At 37.3% G+C, this 25679-nt stretch overlaps 1 protein-coding gene across 1 annotated transcript in view; it reads right to left on the bottom strand.

Annotated features, from left to right (window-relative positions):
* The window catches only part of CFAP47 (cilia and flagella associated protein 47), a 479971-nt gene that overhangs the window by 428447 nt on the left and 25845 nt on the right, over positions 1–25679 (bottom strand). The window contains exons 9-15 of the mRNA XM_043897451.1: positions 17483–17672; positions 16578–16791; positions 12404–12556; positions 11557–11743; positions 11360–11456; positions 4462–4678; positions 3928–4169 (exon numbers count right to left, since the gene is read on the bottom strand). Of these exons, the coding sequence (XP_043753386.1) occupies positions 3928–4169; positions 4462–4678; positions 11360–11456; positions 11557–11743; positions 12404–12556; positions 16578–16791; positions 17483–17672 (1300 nt within the window). The remainder of the gene's footprint in view (positions 1–3927; positions 4170–4461; positions 4679–11359; positions 11457–11556; positions 11744–12403; positions 12557–16577; positions 16792–17482; positions 17673–25679) is intronic.

Raw genomic sequence — 25679 nt, forward strand, 5'->3', positions numbered from 1 at the left:
TATAACACTTCACTTTAGTTTACAAAAATATTGAGACAGATATGATTAAATGCATTATGTAGAATGTAAAAGCAATTCTAGGAGAGCAAAATTTGCCACCCAAAAATGTGTCTCTTTGGCGTGAGGATTAGTTTAAGCTGATTATTTTTAACAGAAGCCTTGGGAAATTTTTTCTTGTTACCTCCTTAAGTGCCTGAAAAATTTAGATAAAGGGCTAGTTCCAAGAACAGAGCTACCACTAGAGATACCTGCAAAGAATATGGGCTAGATGTGATAGAGGAGTCTCAGCTGGGCCTGGAGATAAAGTCCACTATGGGTACCACGGTCTCTGCATGACCCAGAAAATATTTGTTTCCCAAACACTTGCTATCCCACCTCCATGTGAATTTGTTTTCCCTCCTTTGAAGCCCCAAGCCACTATCCCAAACATCCACTTTTGCCTTTAGTTGAAGATGATATTTAAGGTGAGGATTTTGGCCACTCTGTCAAGTTTACTGGTTTTCCTGGGTCTCTCTCATCAATATATGTTATTAAACTTTTGCTTTTCTCCTGTTAATCTGTCAATTTAATTCTTAATTGCACTCATCTCACATTCTAGTAAAGTAATGCTCAAAATTCTCCAAGCCATGCTTCAACAATATGTGAACCGTGAACTTCCAGATGTTCAAGCTGGTTTTAGAAAAGACAGAGGAACCAGAGATCAAATTGCCAACATCTGCTGGATCATTGAAAAAACAAGACAGTTCCAGAAAAACATTTATTTCTGCTTTATTGACTATGCCAAAGCCTTTGACTGTGTGGATCACAATAAACTGTGGAAAATTCTGAAAGAGATGGGAATACCAGACTGCCTGACCTGCCTCTTGAGAAACATGTATGCAGGTCAGGAAGCAACAGTTAGAACTGGACATGGAACAACAGACTGGTTCCAAATAGGAAAAGGAGTACATCAAGGCTGTATATTGTCACCCTGCTTGTTTAACTTATATGCAGAGTACATCATGAGAAATGCTGGGCTAGATGAAGCACAGGCTGGAATCAAGATTGCCGGGAAAAATATCAATAACCTCAGATATGCAGATGATACCACCCTTATGGCAGAAAGCAAAGAAGAACTAAAGAGCCTCTTGATGAAAGTGAAAGAGGAGATGAAAAAGTTGGCTTAAAGCTCAACATTCAGAAAACTAAGATCATGGCATCTGGTCCCATCACTTCATGGCAAATAGATGGGGAAACAGTGGAAACAGTGGCTGACTTTATTTTTGGGGCTCCAAAATCACTGCAGATGGTGATTGCAGCCATGAAATTAAAAGACACTCCTTGGAAGGAAAGTTATAACCAACTTAGACAGCATATTAAAAAGCAGACACATTACCAACAAAGGTCCAACTCGTCAAGGCTATGGTTTCTCCAGTGGTCATGTATGGGTGTGACTTTTGGACTATAAAGAAAACTGAGTGACAAAGAATTGATGCTTTTGAACTGTGGTGCTGGAGCAGACTCTTGAGAGTCCCTTGGACTGCAAGGAGATCCAACCAGTCCATCCTAAAGGAGATCAGTCCTGAGTGTTCATTGGAAGGACTGACGTTGAAGCCAAAACTCCAATACTTTGGCCACCTGATGTGAAGCGCTGACTCATTGGAAAAGACCCTGATGCTGGGAAAGTTTGAAGGCAGGAGGAGAAGAGGATGACAGAGGATGAGATGGTTGGATGTCACTACCGACTCATTGGAGATGAGTTTGAGTAGACTCCGGGAATTGGTGATGGTCAGGGAGGCCATGGGGTTGCGAAGAATTGGACATGACTGAAGGGTAGAAGAAAATGTCTTCTTCCCCAACACAATATAACAAAAGGGACACAAGAAACATGTGACTCAATAAAATGATCTATACAAACAGGAAAAAATAAAATTGATTATTTTATGAAAATTCTGAGCATCAAACAGAAAATGATATAAGAGAAATCTATGTGTATAAATCATGCATACTTTCCTCAATAATATATGAAATACATTTAAGTATTGTAGCATTTGTGTTCTAAAAAAACTAAAACTACTTAAAGGCTAATGATATCATTCACATAAACACTGTCTGTTATTTTTGTTCTTTGCATTCTCAGTTGTGGCCGACTCATACTGTATTTGGAATTAAATGTCTTTGTTTTTGCTTTGATTTAAAAAGAAAAAAATAAGACATGTTATGAGCAACCCAAAGAAAAGCAAACATTAAATTCTTTCTGTAAAAACATAGTACTAAAAACTATGAGAAGTTTGTGTATGTGTGTGCTCAGTCGTGTCTGATTCTCCATGACCCCATAGACTATAGTCCACCAGGCTCCAGGCAAAAATACTGGAATGGGTTGCCATTTCCTCCTCCAGGGAATCTTCCTGACTCAGTGATCAAACCTGCATCTCTTGCTTTGGCAGGTAGATTTTTCACCCCTGAGCCAACAGGGAAGCCTCTAAGTTAAAAACTTGTTAATTCTATAATAGTGTCTCTTGCAACCTGTGCATTGGCAAGCAGATTCTTTTACTACTGCACTGTAATTCCACTTTTGACAACCGAATCTTTGTCACAGCATTTTCATGGTAGCCATAAGGGGGAAGCCCAACAACTCAACCCTGGCTAGGATGGAGAAATACAAGGAAAAGTGCCTATGCACAGTGCTTTTCAGATACCTTTAGTGCCCTATCACATGCTTGATCAAAACCTATATCTAGAATGCAGATAATATAACTACATCTGACACCTGCTGAAAAAAACTGGAGAAGGTTTATCTACAATCTCTGAAATCTACAGAAATAATTTCTTTTTCTTCTCTGATCATTTACTCAGCTTTTCTCTAGATTGGGGCAGGACCCAATATTTCCAGTATTAGTAACAATACTAATTGTTACTAATTAGTAACAACAAAAGAGCTTGGTCAAATGAATCTGCTGAAGATTCAGAGGAAGTATTTCTCAAATCCTTAATAAATTATAATCTGGGATTATGCTAAATCTATCCAGATTAATAAAAAGATTAAATACAGTTATATCAATGATCTCCAGTCATAATAAAAGAACAGTCCTCCTCCTCCATTTGTTAAATTTGTTAACATCTCTGCATATATCTGCACTAGAATTAAGTGAAGTATTAAAGTGTTCAGTCGCTCAGTGTCCAACTCTTTGCGATCCCATGAACTGTAGCCTGCCAGGCTTCTCTGTCCATGGAATTCTACAGGCAAGAATACTGGAGTGGGTTGCCATCTCTTTCTCCAGGGGATCTTCCCAACCCAGGAATTGAATCTGGGTCTCCTGCATTACCGGCAGATTCTTTACCATCTGAGCCACCAATGAAGCCCCTTAAATTAACACTCAAGCTTGTTTATAACACTCCCCATTCACAACACTGGTGCACATTCAGTCATGTCTGAGTCTTTGCGACCCTATGAACTGTAGCCTGCCAGGCTCCTCTGTCCATGGGATTTTTCAGGCAAGAATACTGGAGTGGGTTGCCATTTCCTCCTCCAGGGGATCTTCCCAACCCAGGGATCAAATCCACATCTCCTTTATTGCAGGCAAATTCTTCAGCACTGTGCCAGTAGAGTTATACAAAGGTCATGATTTGGAAATGACTGATATTCCCAGGAAAATCACCTAAGACAAGAATTCTACACACCAGGCCTCCTTTGTGATCTGAAGTATAGTCTACTTAGATCTCAAATGAAGACTATTCCTAAATTAAAGATCAAGCGGTAGGGAGAGGGAGGGGGAGGAAAGGACTCAGGGAAGCCAAGAGGGCAGGAATGTCCCATTGTCACAAGATCGTATGTGATGTACTTATACATTCTTAGTACCTTTATACAGTATACACTTAAGATATGACTAAGGCCTGGACACACGAATAAAAGAATGTCTAAATCAAACAAACAGAATAAACTATTACCTTTAGCTGGACGAATGGAAAATGCCATCCCCTTTCCTGTATTTATCGGTTGCCATTTAAACTTGACAAAGTAATTCTGATGATTATACATCCTCACTGTCCCCCTAAAACATGATTTCACCAAGAAGCCTTGTGGTCTCAGTATCAGCTCATTAGAAGATAGCTCAAGTCTTACTGGCAGGACAACTGCCATCACTAGGATGTGTCCACCAGGCATATTGTTCACTGTGAACGTGAAAGACCTGTAACACAGCAAAAGCATCCAAATTAAATGGATAACAGCTCTTAACTGAATGACGGACTTCAGGTACATGTAAAAATGCATATATTATGGATTGATATCCACAATTCTTAGTAAAAAAAAAATCAAAATAATTATGAAAGGTAATTAGACTGAAATATGAATCCACAAATTGCTGCACATATAGTTTCTACCTTTTAGAACCAAATATGACATATACAAAAATAATTGGGGCAAATATACAAAAGGATATTTTTCATTCTAGCAAACAGAAATTTGAAAATAAATCCTACTTCCAAAATTTTCCAATGGTGGGAGATTCAAATATCATTGAAATACAAGTACTAGTTGTAGGTGGAATCACATACGAAAATTGGTTAGTTTTCTGAAGTTCTTCCAAACTGACATCAAATTGGATCAGAATGTGAATTGGTAGCATATTAATAATATGTAGTAAATGAGTATTTGTTGAGTTCGCACAAACATCACCAAAGTTAAGGACAGAGGGCCCTGAAAAAACAAAAAGTTACTAAGTTTAATTGCTGACAAATGTATTCATTGACTTATTTTTGTAAGTATTCACACTATATTTTGATCAATTAATTCATTAAAAATAGCACTTAAAATATCTACTATAATATCAGAAATTATTAACAGAGTGTTTCATAAAGATGTTCATAACTTGATGGTTAGAGGTTATTGGCCAAAATTCAAATAGATTCTGATTATATGGATAAGTACATGACAAAATTACTAGCACTAATTATAACTCATCTCAGTACACAAATTTGCATACTCCAACACCCTCTCCACTCTCATGAAGGCATCTATGTTCACTTATCCAGAATTTACAGAAATTGGCAACTTTCCCATGACTCATTATTTAAATTTTGTTTTTCTCTTTAAGTGCCCAAAGTTTTTACATAACTCCAAAAAGTATTCTTGTACCCTTTCATAGTTTCTCCCTACCTCCATCCTCTGTATTCCCCCTTTCCAGACAACCACTCATTTGCTTTATGTCACTATAGATCAGGCTGCATTTTCCAGACTTTAATATGAGTGGAATAATACAGAATATGTGTTTTTTTCTCTGGTTTCTTTCATTTAGCAAGTTCTCTGGAGATCTATTTAAGATGTTTCAGGTGTCAATAGTCTATTTCTTTATATTATTAAGTAGCAGTCCATTATAGGTGAATGTTTACACATCATCTGATACCCCTTGGATTCTTCCCAGGTATGGCCTATTAAAATTAAGGATGCTAAAATATTTGCAAACAAGTATTTTATTTAAAATATACCTTCATTTCCTTTAGATATTTAGGAGTATAATGAATGGATAACATGGTAGATGTGTGTTTAAATGTATAAGAAACTGCTAAACTTCTTCAAAATGGTTGTATCGAGTTGGCCAAAAAGTTTGTTCTGACTTTTCTATATCTTATGGAAAAATCCAAAAGAACTTTTTGGCCAACCCAATTTAATTTCACATTCCCACTAGCAGTATACAAGAGTCTCAGTTCCCCCAAATCTTCAGCAACAATTGAAGTGGTAAGTTTTTTAGCCTTTCTAATAGATTTATATAGCAGTATCTCATTTTGGTTTTATTTTGTGTTTCCCCAACAATGAATGTTAAAAAAACAAAGATCATGGCATCCAGTCCTATCACTTTATGACAAATATAGAAGGGGGAAAAGTGGAAGCAGTGACAAATTTTCTCTTCCTGGGCTCCAAAATCCCTGTGGATGGTGACTTCAGCCACAAAATTAGAAGATGCTTGCTTCTTGGAAGGAAGGCCATGCCAAGCCTAAACAGTGTATTAAAAAGCAAACACATCACTTTGCTAACAAAGGTCCATACAGGCAAAGCCATAGTTTTCCAGTAGTCATATATGGATGTGAGAGTTGGACCATAAAGAAGGCTGAATGCCAAAGAACAGATGCTTTTGAATTGTGATGCTGGAGAAGATGCTTGAGAGTCCCTTGGACTGCAAGGAGATCAAGCCAGTCAATCATAAGGGAAATTAACTCTGAATACTCATTGGAAGGACTACTGCTAAAGCTGAAGCTCCAATACTTTGGCCACTGATGCGAACAGCTGACTCATTGGAAAAGACCCTGATGCTGGGAAAAATTGAAGGCAAAAGAGGGCAGCAGAGGATGAGATGGTTGGATGGCATCACTGATTCAATGGACACGAACTTGGGTGAAATACAGGAGATGGTGAGGGACAGGGAGGCCTGGCATGCTATAGTTCATGGGGTCGCAAAGAGCTGGACATGATTTAGTGACTGAACAACAACACTATTTATTGCAAAGACTAGGTTTTCTGCACCATACTGCATTTGCATCTTTGTCAAAATTCAGTTGTCCAATATACACAGATCTATTTCTGAACCTTACATATCAGTTGTTGGTCTATGTTTGTGCCAATAACATACTGTTTTGCTTATTAATAAAACTAGAAATCAAGCAGTGTATTATCTTCAACACATTTTCCTTTTCCAAAAATTTTTTGACTATTCTAACTACTTTGCATTCCTATGTTAATTTTAAAATGAGCCTGTCAATTTCTACAAAAGATCCTGATGGGATTTTGGTTGGAATTGTGGTGAATCTGTATCTTCTTTGGATTGTTTTTGCTTATCCTTTATGTCTCTGCATAACTTTTTGAATAAACAGAATACAGTTACAATAACAGTTTCAGTGTCATTGTCTGATAATTTTAACATAAGTATCAGTATTAATGATTTAACTGGCTAATAATTCTCTTTATTACAGTTTATATTTCCCTGCTTCTTTTTATGTGTTGTAATATTTACTTGGATATCAGATATAGTAAATTTTACCTCATTTGGTACTAGAAAATTTTTCATATTCTTGTAATTTTCTCGAGCTCTACTCTGGAAGGAAGTTACCTTAAAACAGACTGGTGCTTCCAGATCTTTCTTTTATGAATGTTACCTGGATCCAGAGTATGGCTCTAACTAGTAATAATTATCCTCCACTACTAAGGCAAGAACTTCCTCAGTACTCTGCCTCAACATCCCATGAATCATGAGGTTTAAGTACTCGTTGAGGCAAACAATACAAAGGTGTGCTAGAAATATTAAGACAGAGATCCAAGAACAAGAAAGACAAAGTGTGTCTAATAAGATTCAATTTATACTTAGGATTGCCAAAGCAATCCTGCAAAGGATGAGCTAATTTGGAAGACTTACACTTAATGATTTCAAAACTTATCAGAAAGCTACTTACCGACAGTGTAGAACTGTCATTAGAATAGATGTACAGATCAATGGAACAGAATTAAGACTCCAGAAACAAGCCTTGACATATTTGGTCATTTGATTTTTGACAAAGGTGCCAAGGCAATTCAATGAGAAATGATAGTATTTTCAACAAATGGTGCTGGGACAACTGAATATCCACATATAACAATATGAATTTAGACTCTTAACTCTTACTATAAACAAAAATTTAAAAAACATTAAAAGGAATTGTAGTCCTAAATGTAAGATCTAAAAATACAAAATGTTTAGGAGAAAATATTTGTGAACTGAGCTAGCTAAAGATTGTTGGGCATGATATTAAAAGCATGATTAAGAAAAAACAAAAGCATGATTAATAAAATGAAAAAATTTAGCTAATTCAATTTTGTTTAAATAATTGCTGTGCTTTAAATAACATTATTAAGAAAACAAACCAAAAAAAAAAAAAACAAGCCACAGATTTAGGGAAAATATTTGGAAATCATATCTGAAAAAAGATGTGTATTCAAAATACATAAACAATTCTTAAACTCTCTAATGAGGAGGCAAATATTCAAATTAAAAATTGGAGAAAGACATTTCTCCAAATAAGATATACAATTTAAGTAGTTGTATCTCTAAGTAAATACATCAATATATATTCAGCACTTTGTCAAAAAGAAAATGCAAATCAAAACCACAATGAGAGAACATTTTGCACTCACTAGCATGGCTGTAATCAAAAAGACAGAAAATAAAAATTGTTGGTGAAAACCTGGAGAAACTGCAACCCTCATGTATATATCAACAACCTCTGGTATGCCGATGATACCACGCTAATGGCAGAAAGTGAAGAGGAACTAAGAGGCTCTTGATGAGGGTGAAAGAAGAGAGTGAAAAAGCTGGCTTGAAACTCAACATTCAAAAAACCAAGATACACGTGCACCCCAATGTTCATCGCAGCACTGTTTATAATAGCCAGGACATGGAAGCAACCTAGATGCCCATCAGCAGACGAATGGATAAGGAAAATGTGGTACATATACACCATGGAATATTACTCAGCCGTTAAAAAGAATTCATTTGAACCAGTTCTAATGAGATGGATGAAACTGGAGCCCATTATACAGAGTGAAGTAAGCCAGAAAGATAAAGAACATTACAGCATACTAACACATATATATGGAATTTAGAAAGATGGTAATGATAACCCTATATGCAAAACAGAAAAAGAGACACAGATGTACAGAACAGACTTTTGAACTCTGTGGGAGAAGGTGAGGGTGGGATGTTGCGAAAGAACAGCATGTATATTATCTATGGTGAAACAGGTCACCAGCCCAGGTGGGTTGCATGAGACAAGTGCTCGGGCCTGGTGCACTGGGAAGACCCAGAGGAATCGGGTGGAGAGGGAGGTGGGAGGGGGGATCGGGATGGGGAATACGTGTAAATCTATTGCTGATTCATATCAATGTATGACAAAACCCACTGAAAAAATAAATAAATTAATTAATTAATAAAAAAAAAAAGAAAAAAAAAAACTAAGATCATGGATGACATTCAGTCCCATTACTTCATGGAAAATAGATGGGGAAACAATGGAAACAGTGACAGACTTTATTTTCTTGGGCTCCAAAACACTGCACCCATGAAATTAAAAGACACTTGCTCCTTGAAAGAAAAGTTATGACAAACCTAGACAGTGTATTAAAAATCAGAGATTTCACTTTGTTGACAAAGGTCCATGTAGTCAAAGCTATGGTGCGTCCAGTAGTCATGTACAGATGTGAGAGTTGGATCATAAAGAAGGCTGAGAGGCGAAGAATTGATGCTTTTGAATTGTGGTTCTAGAGAACACTCTTGAGAGTTCCTTGCATTGCCAGATCAAACCAGTGAATCCTAAAGGAAATCAACCCTGAACATTCATTAGAAAGAAGGTTACTGAAGGACCAATACTTTGGGCACCTGACAGGAAGAACCAACTCATTGGAAAAGACCCTGATGCTGGTAAAGAATGAAGCAGGAGAAGGGGATAGCTGAGGATGAGATGGTTAGATAGCATCACCAACTCAATGGACATGAATTTGAGCAAACTGTGAGATAGTGGATGACAGAAAAGTCTGGTTTGTTGCAGTCTAGAGTATGACACAACTTAGTGACTGAACAACAACTGTTGGAGGGATTGCAACCTAGTGCAGTCACTGCAGAAAATTTTTGGCAATTTCATTAAAAGTTACACACACAGTTACTATCAGTTCAGTTCAGTCTCTCAGTCATATCTGAGTTTTTGCGACCCCATGGACTGCAGCACTCCAGACTTCCCTGTCCATCTCCAACTCCCAGAGTCCACTCAAACTCATGTCCATCAGGTCGGTGATGCCATCCAACCATCTCATCCTCTGTCGTCCTCTTCTCCTCCTGCCCTCAATCTTGCCCAGCCTCAGGGTCTTTTCCAATGAGTCAGTTGTTCACATCAGCTGGCCAAAGTATTGGAGTTTCAGCCTCAACATCAGTCCTTCCAATGAATATTCAGGACTGATTTCCTTTAGGAGTGACTGGTTTGATCTCCTTGCAGTCCAAGGGACTCTCAAGAATCTTCTCCAACACCACAGTTCGAAAGCATCAATTCTTCGGCACTCAGCTTTCTTTATAGTCCAACTCTTACAGTCCATATATGACTACTGGAAAAACCGTAACTTTGACTAGACGAACCTTAGTTGGCAAAGTAACGTCTCTGCTTTTTAATATGTGGTCTAGGTTGATTATGGCTTTTCTTCCAAGTAGCAAGCATCTTTTAATTTCATGGCTAGAGTCACCATCTGCAGTGATTTTGGAGCCCCCCAAAATAAAGTCTCTCACTGTTTCCATTGTTTCCCAATCTCTTTGCCATGATGTAATGAGACTGGATGCCATCATCTTAGTTTTCTGAATGTTGAGCTTTAAGCCAACTTTTTCATCTCCTCTTTCACTTTCATCAAGAGGCTCTTTAGTTGTTCTTCACTTTCTGCCATAAGGGTGGTGTCACCTGCATATCCCAAATTATTGATATTTCTCCCAGCAATCTTGATTCCAGCTTGTGCTTCATCCAGCCCAGCATTTCACATGATGTACTCTACATATAATTTAAATAAGCAGGGTGACAATATACAGCCTTGACGTACTCCTTTCCCAATTTGGAGCCAGTTACCATACCACTCAGCAATTCTACTCATAGGAATCTAACCAAAAGAAATAAAAACATATGTTCACTCAAAGAATTATATGTGACTATAGCAGCATTATTCACAACAGCCTCAAACTGGAAACAGCTCAGTGTCCATCAACTGTAAATGGGTAAACAAAATGTGTGTGTGCTTAGTCGCTCAATCGTATCCATCTCTTTGGCCTGCAGGCTCCTCTGTCCATGGGGATTGTCCAGGCAAGAATACTCGAGTGGGTTGCCATGCCCTGCTCCAGGGAATATTCCCAACCCAGGGATTAAATCTAGGTCTCCTGCATTGCAGGCAGATTCTTTACCAGCTGAGCCACCAGGGAAGCCCATTCCTAATAAAATGAGATACTATTTAAGCATAACAACAAACAAAATATTCATACCTAACACCACAGGGATGGACCTTACGAACATTATGCTACGTAAAAGCAGTAATGTAAGAAAGACCACATATTATGTGATTCCTTTTACATGAAATATTCAGAATAGGCAAATCTATAGCGATAGAAAGCTAATTAATGGTTGCCTGGGGCTAGGGGTGGGAACTGGAAGTAACAGCATAACAGTGATGAGGGTGATGGCATCATTGTAAAAACTGAATTGTGATGATGGCTGAATAAACCTGTAAATTCACTGAAATTCACTGATTTGCATGCTTTGACCTGGTGAATTTTATGAAATATGAACTATACTTCAATAAATCTATTTTTTAAAAAGACTTCAGTATTCTTACCAACAATTACTTGATAAATTTGCTTTGGTGTCAAAATTAAGCTGCAATCATGTTTTTCATGGGGTGTGGATGGGTCTGATTTAAGTCCTTTAAGAACCTGTGAGAAATCACATTATTCTAAAATTAATTGTTCAATACTAGCAAAAGATATATTAAGAATTATCATGGTATAATCAAATGTGAAATATTGCACATGCCTTTCTTCTCAGAGACTTTGTCTCCTTGAATGCTATATTTCTGGTACATAGCAATTGGTTGTGTTTGATCCAACACTGTGCTGAAGATAACTCCTCTTCCATTTCCACTTCTGAGACAGTGGGTGATTTTAGACCAGATGCAGGATGTAATCCTATGTCTATGTCATTATATGAGTATATGCACTTCCTAGGGAAATCATAATAATAACTAATTGAGGCTGTCTTTTAGAAAATATATACATCAGTAAATTCAAACATTCCCCATAGTAGATGCTGTTACTGACCCACTGAGATCCACTGAAGCAGGCAAAAGCACTTTCCACATAAAACTGCCCTCTGTTAAGCGGACCCCATTCTCAAATACCTCCCCAAGAAAGTTACACCCACCCTACCATACCCAATGACAATTCACAGGCAATGACTGATATGGAGCACAAAAGTTCCTTTGACTCAAGGCAGGAACAACAACATGGTATAATTTACACTCAAGAGACCCCAGGCATCAGTCTGAGAGTAAATTTTATTTGAAACACATTATTTCTGAGCTCCCTCTCCTGCCCTATCCTGCTTCCTCACATTGTACACGTTCCTCCCAAAAGAACATCCTCCAAAATTCACATGTGCTGGAATTCCTGTCTCAGAATCTGCTTCTAGGGAAGTCCATCTAAGACATTCCCAAATCAAAAGTAAAAAAGGAAATAAGTGCAGTTTAAGTAGTTCAACGTTTTGTTGCTTTCATACATGAAAACATCCTTTAAATCACGAAAAAGAACCTAAAGAAAAAAATTCTGGCTTTACAGGTACCATGATCTGTTTGTTTCATATTGTTTGAGAAAGTGAACTTTACCTGTGTGCTTCTTTCTGCAGGCGCACATTTCTTAAATATTTAATGTATTCTGCATAATATTTTTCATGAGATTTCTTTTCTATCTTTTCAAATTTAGTATATGCAAAATCAGGATCCACATAGTTATATCTTGGAATCTTTGTGAAAATCGTCCTACAATACGAGGAAGTCATGTTAATATTTATGTATATTGATACATGTGCATTTATTCAATCAGTATTTTTATTGAGTGCCTCCTATACCAGGAGGGCACAGATTGGTGAACAGGACTGTCCTGTCCTGATATTGTCCTCATATCCTATTACATACAGAGACATTATTTATTACATGTAGGATTAGAATGATGTCTAATTTTCTTCATAAACTAATGACAGACAATCTCTAAGGTCATTGGGATGTAACACCACCTATTCTTGGGGTATTAGTCAAGGAGGCAATAATTTGGGCAGCTCCAGGTTACAGATGGAATTAGATCTGAATCTTATTAGTGTTTCCTAATAGTTAATTACTTTTAGATCACTGTATTCAAAACCAGAAAAAAAATTATATAGAAAGAATAAGGAATCCTTTTTTAAATTATGCTGCTTTCTTAATATCTCAGTTTATAAAGTAACCATCAGCAACAAACCTATAGAAAGAAAAAATCCAAAAAAGAACTACAAACTACTCAATATCTCATATTCACTCAACTGTGTTCACACTTTTACTTGGGCCTACCACGTATTTTCCATAAAAACAAGAAGTATATCCTTTGGCCTTAGGCTACCTCAGTCTTCAGCAAATATTATTAATTATTGAGATTCTCACTCTCAGTAATTAAATCATAAGTATAAACCTAGTAGTCTTACACAGTCAAATGAAATTTAATCTAATATTTCTTCCTGTTTTCAATAATTCCTCAGTGGTTACAGTAAGACTTTTTTAACTGAGTTAAACTCTTTAAGAGAGTGAAGCAATAAGAGAGAAACAAATGCTTTCCTACTCAAGGACTGTTGCTGTTCAGTCACTAAGTTCTGTCTGACTCTTTGCAACCCCATGAACTGCAGCATGCCAAGCTTCCCTGCCCTTCACTATCTCCTGGAAAGTGAAAGTTGCTCAGTGGTGTCCGACTCTGTGACCTGGACTATACAGTCCATGGAATTCTCCAAGCCAGAATACTGGAGTGGGTAGCTGTTCCCTTCTCCAGGGGATCTTTCCAATCTAGGGATCGAACCCAGGTCTGCTGAATCGTGGGCACATTCTTTACCGTCTGAGTCACCAGGGAAGCCCAATAATAGTGGAGTTGGTAGCCTTTCTCTTCTCCAGTGGATCTTCCCAACCCAGGGATCAAACCCAGGCCTCCCACTTTGCAGGTGGATTCTTTACCAGCTGAGCCACCAAGGAAGCCCACTATCTCCTGGAGTTTGCTCAAATTCATGCTCACTGAATTGGTGATGACATCCAACCATCTCATTCTCTGCTGCCCCCTTCTCCTCCTCTCCTCAATTTTCCCCAGCATCAGGGTTTTTTCCAATGAGCTGGCTCGTCATATCAGGTGGCTACAGTATTGGAGCTTCAGCTTCAGCATCAGTCCTCCCATTGAATACTCAGGGTTGATTTCCTTTAGGATTGACTGGTTTGATCTCCTTGCAGTCCAAGGGACTCTGAAGAGTCTTCTCCAACACCACAGTTCAATCTCCAACACCACAGTTCAAAAGCACCAATTCTTTGGCACTCAGCTTTCTTTATGGTCCAGCTCTCACAGTCATACATGACTACTGGAAAAACCACAGCTTTGACTATATGGACCTTTGTTGGCAAAGTGATATCTCTGATTTTTAATACACTGTCTAGGTTTGTCATAGCTTTCCTTCCAAGGAGCAAATATCTTTTAATTTCATGGCTGCAGTCACCGTCTTCAGTGATGCTGGAGCCCAAGAAAATAAAGTCTATCACTGTTTCCATTGTTTCCCCATCTATTTGCCATGAAGTGATAGAACTGGATGCCATGATCTTTGTGTTTTGAATGTTGAGTTTGAAGCCAGCTTTTTTACTCTTCTGCTTCACCCTCATCAAGAGGCTCTTTAGTTCCTCTTTGTTTTCTGCCATTAGAGTGGTACCATCTTCATATCTGAGGTTGTTGATATTTCTCCAAAGATAGTTGTTGATATATTTAAGTCTCCCTTCAGGCTCTGGGATCTTGAACTACCTTTGTACATGTTAGTCGCTCAGTCATGTCCAACTCTTTGCGACCCCACAGACTGTAGACTTCCAGGCTCCTCTGTCCATGGAATTCTCCAGGCAAGAATACTGGAGTGGGTTGCCATGCCCTTCTCCAGGGGGTCTTCCTAACCCAGGGATCAAACCCAGGTCTCCTGCATTGCAGGTAGATTCTTTACCTTTAGAATCTAGAAATAATTCCTATATCTGAAGTCCCTGTGTCTGTAGCAAGAAGAAAAGGCAGGACTTAGACGTGAGTAGTAGAGTAGGTGCCTGAAGTGACAAATGCTGGTGACTAACATATCTAAATGCTTATGAGATCCTTAAAGAACAAACTTTAAGAAATACCTCTGAATCTTTGAGTAGGTGATTTTTTAAAGTGTGCAAAGTACAGGCAAAAAAAAAAAATTACTATGTAAATATGACATTTTCCCTCATTCATTAAAGAAATCTTTACTATTTCTAGTGCCTATTATAACACACTATTCTAAACACAAGATATATACTGCATTAAATAAAACTAGACAAAATTCTTACCTTATTTTCTTCTCAAAAATTGAAAAGGTAAAATGCATTAAAAAATAAAATAGCAATTATAATTACCAAGTTAATACACTGTAAAATGTCATTATTTGAATTTTCACTACTAATTGCTAGCCAGAAAATAACTAAATTTTGTATTTCTGTTAGTATGGAAATGAGTAAATTGAGAGAAAAAATATAATTATGGCCATGGGATAAATATAAAATGTTTAGGTTAGCCTTCCTCAAAAAAAAAAAAAAAAAAAATCCTGGCATTTTAGATCATCTGATTAATATTGCCTTACCAATAAAATATTAATGTTACATTAACACACTATATCTGTATATAGATATATTTATATAAGCATTGGAAATAATTGAAAATAATACATTTAAAAATAATATTTCCACAGCTATCTTTGCAGTGTTTTCCTTTTCTTATATTGTATAATTATTTAAAGTAGAGTCTGCATAATCATGCTTGTGTGTTTTATAGTACTTGCCAACTACAAAAAGAGAGATAAAAACTGACATGGATGGAATTTGTAAAATAAAATCTTAAAATAGACTATATATTAATAAAAACTTAAAATTTTGCAATTGTGGATAATAAAACAATCATGGCATAAAAAATCAAATTGTATTTTAAGAAAATAACTGTAAAAGTAAGTGAGTTTAAAGATTCACCAAAGGTAAAGAGACAAGTAAAGAATGTTATGGGGCATGATCGAGTTTAGACAGTTGTATGGTAACATACAAGCATGCAGAAAAGAAATCCAGTTTGTCCTCAAATGTATAAAAACCATTCCTGAGCTAATGGCTAAAATAAAGATGTCAGGATGACTGAGTTTATTCTCACTAAGCACTGACAAGATAGTAATTCCTTTCAAGTTTCAATAAATTTAAGTTAAGGTTTACTATCACTTATAATTCTTATAACCAGTGAGATTTTCGTTCATTTTTGGAAAAGCTGTTGGAAATGTGACTTTGAGAAGATTGAACAAAGATGATGCTAAGGATGAAGACAATAATGACAATGAAGACGAGAACAACTGATTTATCACAGTTTAAATTTTTTAATCTTAGATAAAGTCAAGCTCTCAGCCATAATTAATGAACATGACTATTCTGAGGACTGTATACATTTTCAAACATGATTATTTCTATTATTCTTCTCTACTTGTCAACAGCCTATTTTAAGAACTATTGGGTAAACCATTCACAAATCCTGGCAAGTACACATTAGAGATGAAAAGTTAGATGAAGGAAATACAGTAGCATTCCACAACAACTCCTCCAAAGTAAAAAAAAAAAAAAAATATTGAAAATGAAAAATTTACTATTATTATTATTACCATCACTAATTTATTACAGCAGGATCTGATAAGATCTCTGCATGTCATGCTGGTTATTGTGTCTTATGAAATTTCAGGTTTTTAATATAGCGCATTACCTGAAATTTTTATGGTCTTCTCCAGACCGGATACTTGCAGCTCGGTCGTTGGGAAAGGCTATCAGTGCACCCTTTATTAACTCTTTCTTTATCTTATGATTGTGAATGTGTGTCATGGCTGACTGAAGCATCGCAACAGGTGCATGGTTCTTGTACTGCACCAAGTCTTTCACCACAAACTGTCCCGTAGGATTACTGACCAAAGGGGATAGACCTGTTAGAGAATTGAATATTAAGTTTAAACATGGTTTTTTTTGAACTTTTATGAATTAACAATTACACTAGAGTGCTGCTTCCAACTTAAAACTAAATCCCTAAGCAAATTCAGAAAATACAAATAATTAATCAATGGATCTACATAAAACAATTTAGCAAAATAATGTATGCGTAAGTGATAAAAATGCATGCAAAAAAACTAAAACCTGTTAACTTGAAGGACTGGGTTGTCCCACATGAAACTGAAATTTTTATAACGAGAACTGAATATCAGCAATTTCATATGGTTCAATGTATAAGAGATAACTGAGAATTAGTTGAAACAGTAGCAATCAGAAAATCCATGGAATGGTCAAAATGGTTTATATTATAGACTCAAAAAAGTAAAAGAATAAAATATTAACATATTTAATAAATTTTATATACCACCAAACCAGTGCTAGTCAAAGTGAGATCTTCAAAATGGCAGCATCAGCATCTGCTGGAAATTCAAATATTTGGGCTTCAACAAAGATCTGCTTAATAATCAATGATGGGATGTAAGACAGTGACATATTTTTATAGGCCCAGATGCATGCAAAAGTTTAGAAGCATTAGATTAGATCACATTTGATATACACAGTTAAACATTAATGTGTTAAGATAATCCTAGAGTAACTAATAATTGATAAGCACCCCTAATAGCATACCAGGATTAACTTTCATCACAACTTTCTTGGTGGAAGGCTTGCAGACACTATTAAAATATAAATATATCTGATGGAAAGGCTTCAGTGATGAAGACTGCAAATTTTCATCTGCCACTGAGCCAATAATCTCTATAAATTGCTTCACTTTAAAGACTCCAACTTGATGTGGAATGAATGAACATGTCACATTCTGAAAATAGAAGAAAAGTGATCAATAATCTCTATAAATTGCTTCACTTTAAAGACTCCAACTTGATGTGGAATGAATGAACATGTCACATTCTGAAAAAAGAAGAAAAGTGATCAATTGCTATAGGCTGAATATTTTGGGCTTCCCTTGTGACTCAGCAGGTGAAGAACCTGCCTGCAATGCAGGAGACTTGGGTTCGATTCCTGGGTAATATTTGTGAACCCCTAAAACTCATGTTTTGGTTTTTTTTTTTTTTTTGCCATTTCATACAACATACATGATCTTAGTTCCACAACCAGGGACTGAACTCATGTCCTGAAGTGGAAGTAAGGAGTCTTAACCACTGAACCAACAGGGAAGTTCTGAAATTCTTCTGTTAAATTCTAATGCTTTATAATATAGACAATTAGTGCCTTTATAAAAGAGGGTCCACAGAGCTCCTGAAGCCTTCCACCATGTGAGGATATCAGAAGAAATCTGTGCCCAGGAAGAGGGCCCACACCTGACCATGCGAGCACTCCAATCTGGGATTTCCAACCTCCAGAACAGTTAGAAATAAGTTTCAGTTGCTTATAAACTGTGCAGTCTATGGTATATTCTTATAGCAGCTGAAATGGATTACGAAAACAGAAAACTGTTAGGATTAAATAAAAAGAAAATAAAAAATGTTGCTTACAAAATTTTAAGGCAAGCTAGTTTATTGATGGTGAAATTAAAGTCTTTAGAAACATCATATACAGCTCTGACAAATCTTTAAGATACACATTATTAGAAAACTATCTAAGAAAAAAATTAAGATTAGTGGTACTGAAATACTTCCAGAATGGCAGAATAAAGGCCTCCAAAAAGTTACTCCTTCACAAACAGAAAGAGAACACTGGGAAAATTGTCAAAATTAACTTCTCAGCGATTTGAGAATTACCTAAAATATTGCACAATGAACACTTCAAAAGTTGAATGAATCAGGCTACAAAGTTTAGCCTCATTCGCCACATTCACTTGATCTCTTGCCAATCAACTACCACTTCTTCAAGCATCTTGAAAACTTTTTGCAGGGAAAACACTTCCACAACCAGCAGGAGGCAGAAAATGCTTTCCAAGAGTTCGTCAAACTTCATAGCGTGGGTTTTTATGCTACAGGAATAAACAAACTTATTTCTCATTGGCAAAATGTGTTGATCATAATGGTTTCTATTTTGATTTATAAAGATGTATTTCTGCCTAGTTATAATGATTTAAAATTCATGGTCTGAAACCACAGTTACTTTTGTACCAACCTAATAAATAGAAACTGTCCCTGAGGAAACTCAACTGTTAGAGTTATTAAACAAAGACAATAAGTCAACTATTATAAATATGTTCAAAAGACTGAAGAAAAACATGTCTAAAAACTTAAAGGCAGTATGAGAACATCTCACAAAATAGAGCATATCAATATAGAAATTGTTTAAAAGGACAAATAAAGACAAGAGAATGCAGGAAACTCATAAATATGTGGAAATTAAATAACACACTTCTAAGTAACCAATAGGTCAAAGAAGAAATTTCAAGAGAAATTAGAGAAAACTTTGAGATAAAGAAAAACTAAAACTCAACATACCAAAACTTATGGGATGCAGCAAAAGCAGTGATTAGAAGTAAATTTATAGCAGTAAGCACCAATATTAAAAAAAGATAAAGGCCTTTTATCAATAACCTAACCTCCATCTTAGGAAATAGAAAAAAGAAGAACAAAAGGAAGTAAACAAAGCAAACAAAAGGAAAGGAATAACCATGAAAGAGAGAACAGAAAGCAATAGAGAAAATCAACAAACCTGAAACTATGTCTTTTAATGATTAACAATATTGAAAAAAACTTGAGCTAGACTCACCAAGCCAAAATCAACAACAGCAAAAACTCAATTTCTTAAAATCAGGAATAAAAGAGAGTATATCACTACCACTCTATATCAATAAAAATGAGTATGACAGAACAATAAAACAATAAATAATCACATGCCAACCAATTAGATAACCTAGATGACACGGACAAATCCTAAGACACAAACTTCTGAACATGGTTCTAGAAGAAGCAGAATATCTGAATAGCCATAGGATAACTAGAGATTGAAACAGATTCTGAAAACTTCTGACAAAGAGAAGTCCAGAATCAGATGGATTTGATGGTGACTTTTACTGGACATTTAAAGAAGAATGAGCACCAATTCTTCACAAAGTATTCCAAAAATTAAAGATAACGCTTTCTCTTTCCATGATACCAGTTTCACTCTAATGTAAAAAGGCATTCAAGAAAACTACAAACTAATGTCCTTTATGAATATATGTGCAAAACTCTACCAAATACTATCAAACAATTCAAATTCAAATTCAGTAACACACACAAAGGATCAATCACTATGTCCAACTATGTACAACTCCTTTGCCACGAAACATCACATATTTGGTCTTGAGAACAATTTTTTGAATAAGACTTCCAAAGAACAGGCAACAAAAGTGAAAAATAGACAAGACTGCATCAAACTAAAAAGCTTTTGCACAGCAAAAGAAACAGTCCACATAGTAAAGAGACATCCTATAGAGGGAAAAAAATACTTGTGAACCATATATGTGATAAAGGGTTAATATGGAAAATATATAAGGAACACTTACAAATCAAAAGCAAATTAATAACCTGGTTAACAAACGGGCAGAGCACTTGAATACACATTTCTCCAAAGAAGACATATGAATGGCAAAAGGTATATGAGAAAGTGCTCAACATCACTAATCATTAGGGAAATGCAAATCAAAACCTCAATGAGCTATTACATCCCACCTGTTGAAATGGTCATTTATCAAAAAAAATCAGATAACAAAGGTTGCTGAGGTTATGAAGAAAAATGAACCTTTTTTGGTGTTTGCTGTTGGTGGGGATGTAAACTGATATAGCAATTAGACAGCAATTAGGGAAAATAGTATGAGGACATGTCAAAAAAATTAGAAATAGAACTACCATATGATCCAGAAATCCCCCTTTTAAGTATATATCCAAAGGAAATGAAATCAGTATCTCCAAGAAAAATCTGCATTCCCATGTTCATTGCAGCATTATTTGCAATAGTCAAGAATCAAAAACAACCTCAATGTTCATCAACAAATGAATAAAGAAGATATAGTACACACACAGTGGAATGTCGTTCAGCCTTAAAAAAGAAGGAGATACTGCCATTCCTGACAACATGGATGAACTCGAAGAACATTATTCTGAATGAAACGAGCCACACACAGAAAGACAAATATTACATGAAATTTACATGTGAAATATATGTGAGTTAAAAATAGTCAAATTCTTGGAAGGACAGAGTAGAATGGTGGCTACCTGGGGCAGGGGAGAGGGGTGGGGGTGGAAATAGGGAGATGTTGGTCAAAAGAGTACAAAGTTTCAGTTGTTTAAGATGAGTAAATTCTGGAGATCTAATGTACAGCATGATGACTATAGTGAACAATACTATATTGTATACCTACAGCTTACGAAGAGGGTAAATCTTATATGTTCTCACCATAAAAACAAGATGTAAAAATGTGAGGTGATGAATATGTTAATTAGATTAACTGTGTTGATCATTTCACAATGTACACATTTATCAAAACAATTGTGCACCTTGCATGTAAGCATGCTGCTTCTGCCAAGTCACTTCAGTTGTGTCCGACTCTGTGCGACCCCATAGACGGCAGCCCACCAGGCTCCCATGTCCCTGGGATTCTCCAGGCAAGAACACTGGAGTGGGTTGCCATTTCCTTCTCCAATGCATGAAAGTGAAAAGTGGAAGTGAAGTCGCTCAGTCATGTCCGACCCCCAGTGACCCCATGGACTGCAGCCTACCAGGCTCCTCCGTCCATGGGATTTTCCAGGCAAGAGTACTGGAGTGGGGTGCCATTGCCTTCTTCCGTATGCATGCTAAGTCACTTCAGTTGTCTCTGCGACTCTACAGACTGTAGCCCACCAGGCTCCTCTGTCCATGGGGATTCTGCAGGCAAGAATACTGGAGCGGGTTGCCATGCCTCCTCCAGGGGATCCTCCCAACTCATGTGCACCTTAGTCCTATTTGTCAATTATACCTCAATAAAGCTGAGGACAAATAAAGAACATTGAGCATAAAACTGGGGATGTGTGGGGCAATTATAAACTGTATATTTACCGCTATATCCCTCAGAGCACCTTGATCTGTATTCAAAGTTTTAAAGTTCCCCCTTTGTTTTATTACACTTTGTTTCTATAGTAAAACCTACATACATAAGAAAACATATCCATATAAAAACTTCCATATGAATGTTTATAGCAGCATTCTTCACAACCACCAAAAGGTAGAAACAATTCAAATGGCCATCAACTGATGAATGGATAAACAAAAGGTAGTATAGCCATACCATGGGATATGATTTGGCCATAAAAAAATTGGGGTACTGATACTTCAACACTGATGAATCTTGAAGATATGCTAAATCAAAGAAAATAGAAACAAGCCTACATACTATATGACTATATTTATATGACATGTCAAGAACAGGAAAAATTTATAGGGATAGAAGAGATTTGTGGTTACCAGGGGCTGAGGAATGGGAAGCAGGGGGAGTGATCACTAAAGGACATTGTGTTTCTCTTTGGGGTGATGCTAACATTGTGAAATTAGACAGTGCTAACAGTCACGCAATTCTGTGACTACACTAATTACCACTGAATTGTATACTTAAGTGTGTAAATTTTATGGTATGGAATGATGCTTCAATAAAGTTGGTATTAAAGGAAAATAATAATCTTACCATACTTCCAAATACTTAGAGGCTATTTGACCAGCCTGTGGAAGTCATAGTTCTCCAGTGTCCCCTACACTTCTTACATTCATTTTTTATTAATTTGAAACTTATAACTGCTCAAGAAATCTAGAAATGTAGAGGGCTAAAAATTATGTTAGGAAATTAACTATCAGGTATGGGATTTTTTGAGTTTGAAAATTTCATATAGCATAGGGAGTTCCCAGGAGCCCCACTCAATGTGAAATTTCCAAATTGATTTCAAAGGTGTACAAAAGTATATATTCCTTTTTATGCCCAGAAGATTATATGCTGACAAAATTTAAGTGGCAAATATACTTCAGGTCTGTCTTGCATTACAGAAATTAAAAACCTATGTGAACAGAAAAAAATTCATGTAATATGAAAGAAAAGACCCTTTATTACACCCTCTTTAAATGTTGCTTTCTCAACAGTGATTCATTATCTCTTCACCCACATATTTATCAACTGTCACCCATGTATCTTCTCTAAACACTCAGATATGCCCTCTTCACTCAAACTGAATTAACATTTTCATATGGCATCCACTTAAATTGTTGGCCATCCTACATATTTTCTCAATATAACCATTAGGGACAGCCCATCCCTAATCAACTGTAACTAACTTTATTCCTACCATAAACTAAAAGCCTTCCCAGGTGGCTGTGCTTTGCTGGAGCAACTGTGAGGAGATAGCCCACGTGCAAGGGCAGAGGAGAAGCCCCAGCAAGATGGCGGAGGGGCGAATTTGCATTTAGAATCAAACCCCATTCCTGCCAGAGACACTCAGAGGGCTGAAACAAACCTTGTGTGCACCAGGACCCGGGGACCCCACAGAGACTGAGACAGAACTCTGAGGTCTCCTGTGGAGGTACGGGTCAGCAGTGGACTGCCGCAGGGGCGGGGGCTCTGGGTGCAGCAGACCTGGGTATGGCATAAGCCCTCTTCGAGGAGGTCGCCATTAACCCCACCATAGAGCTGCCAGAACTTACAGAGGATTGGGAAATAGACACCTGGAGGGCACAAACAGAAGCTTCTGTGCACCAGGACCCAGAGAAAGGAGCAGTGACCCCACAAGACACTGACCTAGACTTGCCCGTGAGTGTCCAGGAGTCTCCAGCAGAGGTGTGGGTCAGTGGTGGCCTATTGCAGGGCTGGGGGCACTGAGAGTCGCAGTGCATGCATGGGACCTTTTGAAGGAGGTCGCCATTGTCTTCATTACCTTCACCACAGTTTGGCCCCAAGTAAATAACAAGGAGGGAACATAGCTCCACCCATCAACAGAAAATTGGATTAAAGATTTACTGAGCATGGCCCCACCTACCAGAACAAGACCCAGTTTCCCCCTCAGTCAGTCTCTCCCATCAGGAAGCTTCCATAAACCTCTTATCCTTCTCCATCAGAGGGCAGACAGACTGAAAACCACAATCGCAGACAACTAGCCAATCTAATCACATGGACCACAGCCTTGTCTAATTCAATGAAACTATGAGCCATGCCATGCAGGGCCACCCAAGACGGACAGGTCATGGTGGAAGTTCTGAGAAAATGTGGTCCACTGGAGAAGGGAATGGCAAACCACTTTAGTATTCTTCCCTTGAGAACCCCATGAGCAGTATGAAAAGGCAAAAAGATAGGACACTGATGAACTCCCCAGGTTGCTAGGTGCCCAATATGCTACTGGAGATCAGTAGAGAAATAACTCCAGAAAGAATGAAGGGACCAAGCCGAAGCAAAAACAACACCCAGTTGTGGATGTGACTGGTGATAGAAGCAAGGTCTGAAGCTGTAAAGAGCAATATTGCATAGGAACCTGGAATGTTAGGTCCATGAATGAAGGCAAATTGGAAGTGGTCAAACAGGAGATGGCAAGAGTGAATGTTGACATTTTAGAAAACAGTGAACTAAAATGGGCTGGAATGGGTGAATTTAATTCAGATGACCATTATATCTACTACCGTGGGCAGGAATCCCTTAGAAGAATGGAGTAGCCATCATAGTCAACAAAAGACTCTGAAATGCAGTACTTGGATGCAATCCCAAAAATGACATAATGATCTCTGTTCATCTCCAAGGCAAACCATTCAATATCAAGGTAATCCAAGTCTATACCCTGATCACTAATGCTGAAGAAGCTGAAGTTGAATGGTTCTATGAAGACCTACAAGACCTTCTAGAACTAACACCCAAAAAAGATGTCCTTTTCATTATAGGGGACTGGAATGCAAAAGTAGGAAGTCAAGAAACACCTGGAGTAACAGGCAAATTTGGCCTTGGAGTACGGAAAGAAGCAGGGCAAAGGCTAATAGAGTTTTGCCAAGAGAACGCTCTGGTCACAGCAAACACCCTCTTCCAACAACACGGGAGAAGACTCTACACATGGACATCACCAGATGGTCAACACTGAAATCAGATTGATCATATTCTTTGCAGCCAAAGATGGAGAAGCTCTATACAGTCAGCAAAAACAAGACTGGGAGCTGATTGTGGCTCAGATCATGAACTCCTTATTGCCAAATTCAGACTTAAATTGAAGAAAGTAGGGAAAACTACTAGACCATTCAGGTATGACCTAAATCAAATCCCTTACGATTATACAGTGGAAGTCAGAAATAGATTTAAAGGACTAAATCTGATAAAGTGCCTGATGAACTATGGACAGAGATTCGTGACACTGTACAGGAGACAGGGATCAAGACCATCCCCAAGAAAAAGAAATGCAAAAAAGCAAAATGGCTGTCTGAGGAGGCCTTACAAATAGCTGTGAAAAGAAGAGAAGCCAAAAGCAAAGAAGAAAAGGCAAGATACACCCATTTGAATGCAGAGATCCAAAGAACAGCAAGGAGAGATAAGCAAGCCTTCCTCAGAAATCAATGCACAGAAATACAGGAAAACAATAGAATGGGAAAGAGTAAAGATTTCTTCGGGAAAATTAGAGATACCAAGTGAAAATTTCATGCAAAGATGGGCTCAATAAAGAACAGAAATGGTATGGACCTAACAGAACCAGAAGATGTTAAGGAGAGGTGGCAAGAATACAGAGAGAAACTATCCAAAAAAGATCTTCACGACCCAGATAATCACGATGGTGTGATCACTCACCTAGAGCCAGACATCCTGGAATGCGAAGTTAAATGGGCCTTAGGAAGCATCACTATGAACAAAGCTAGTAGAGGTGATGGAATTCCAGTTGAG

This window comes from Cervus elaphus, chromosome X (genome assembly GCF_910594005.1).
Source record: "Cervus elaphus chromosome X, mCerEla1.1, whole genome shotgun sequence".
NCBI classification, from domain to species: Eukaryota; Metazoa; Chordata; class Mammalia; order Artiodactyla; family Cervidae; genus Cervus; species Cervus elaphus.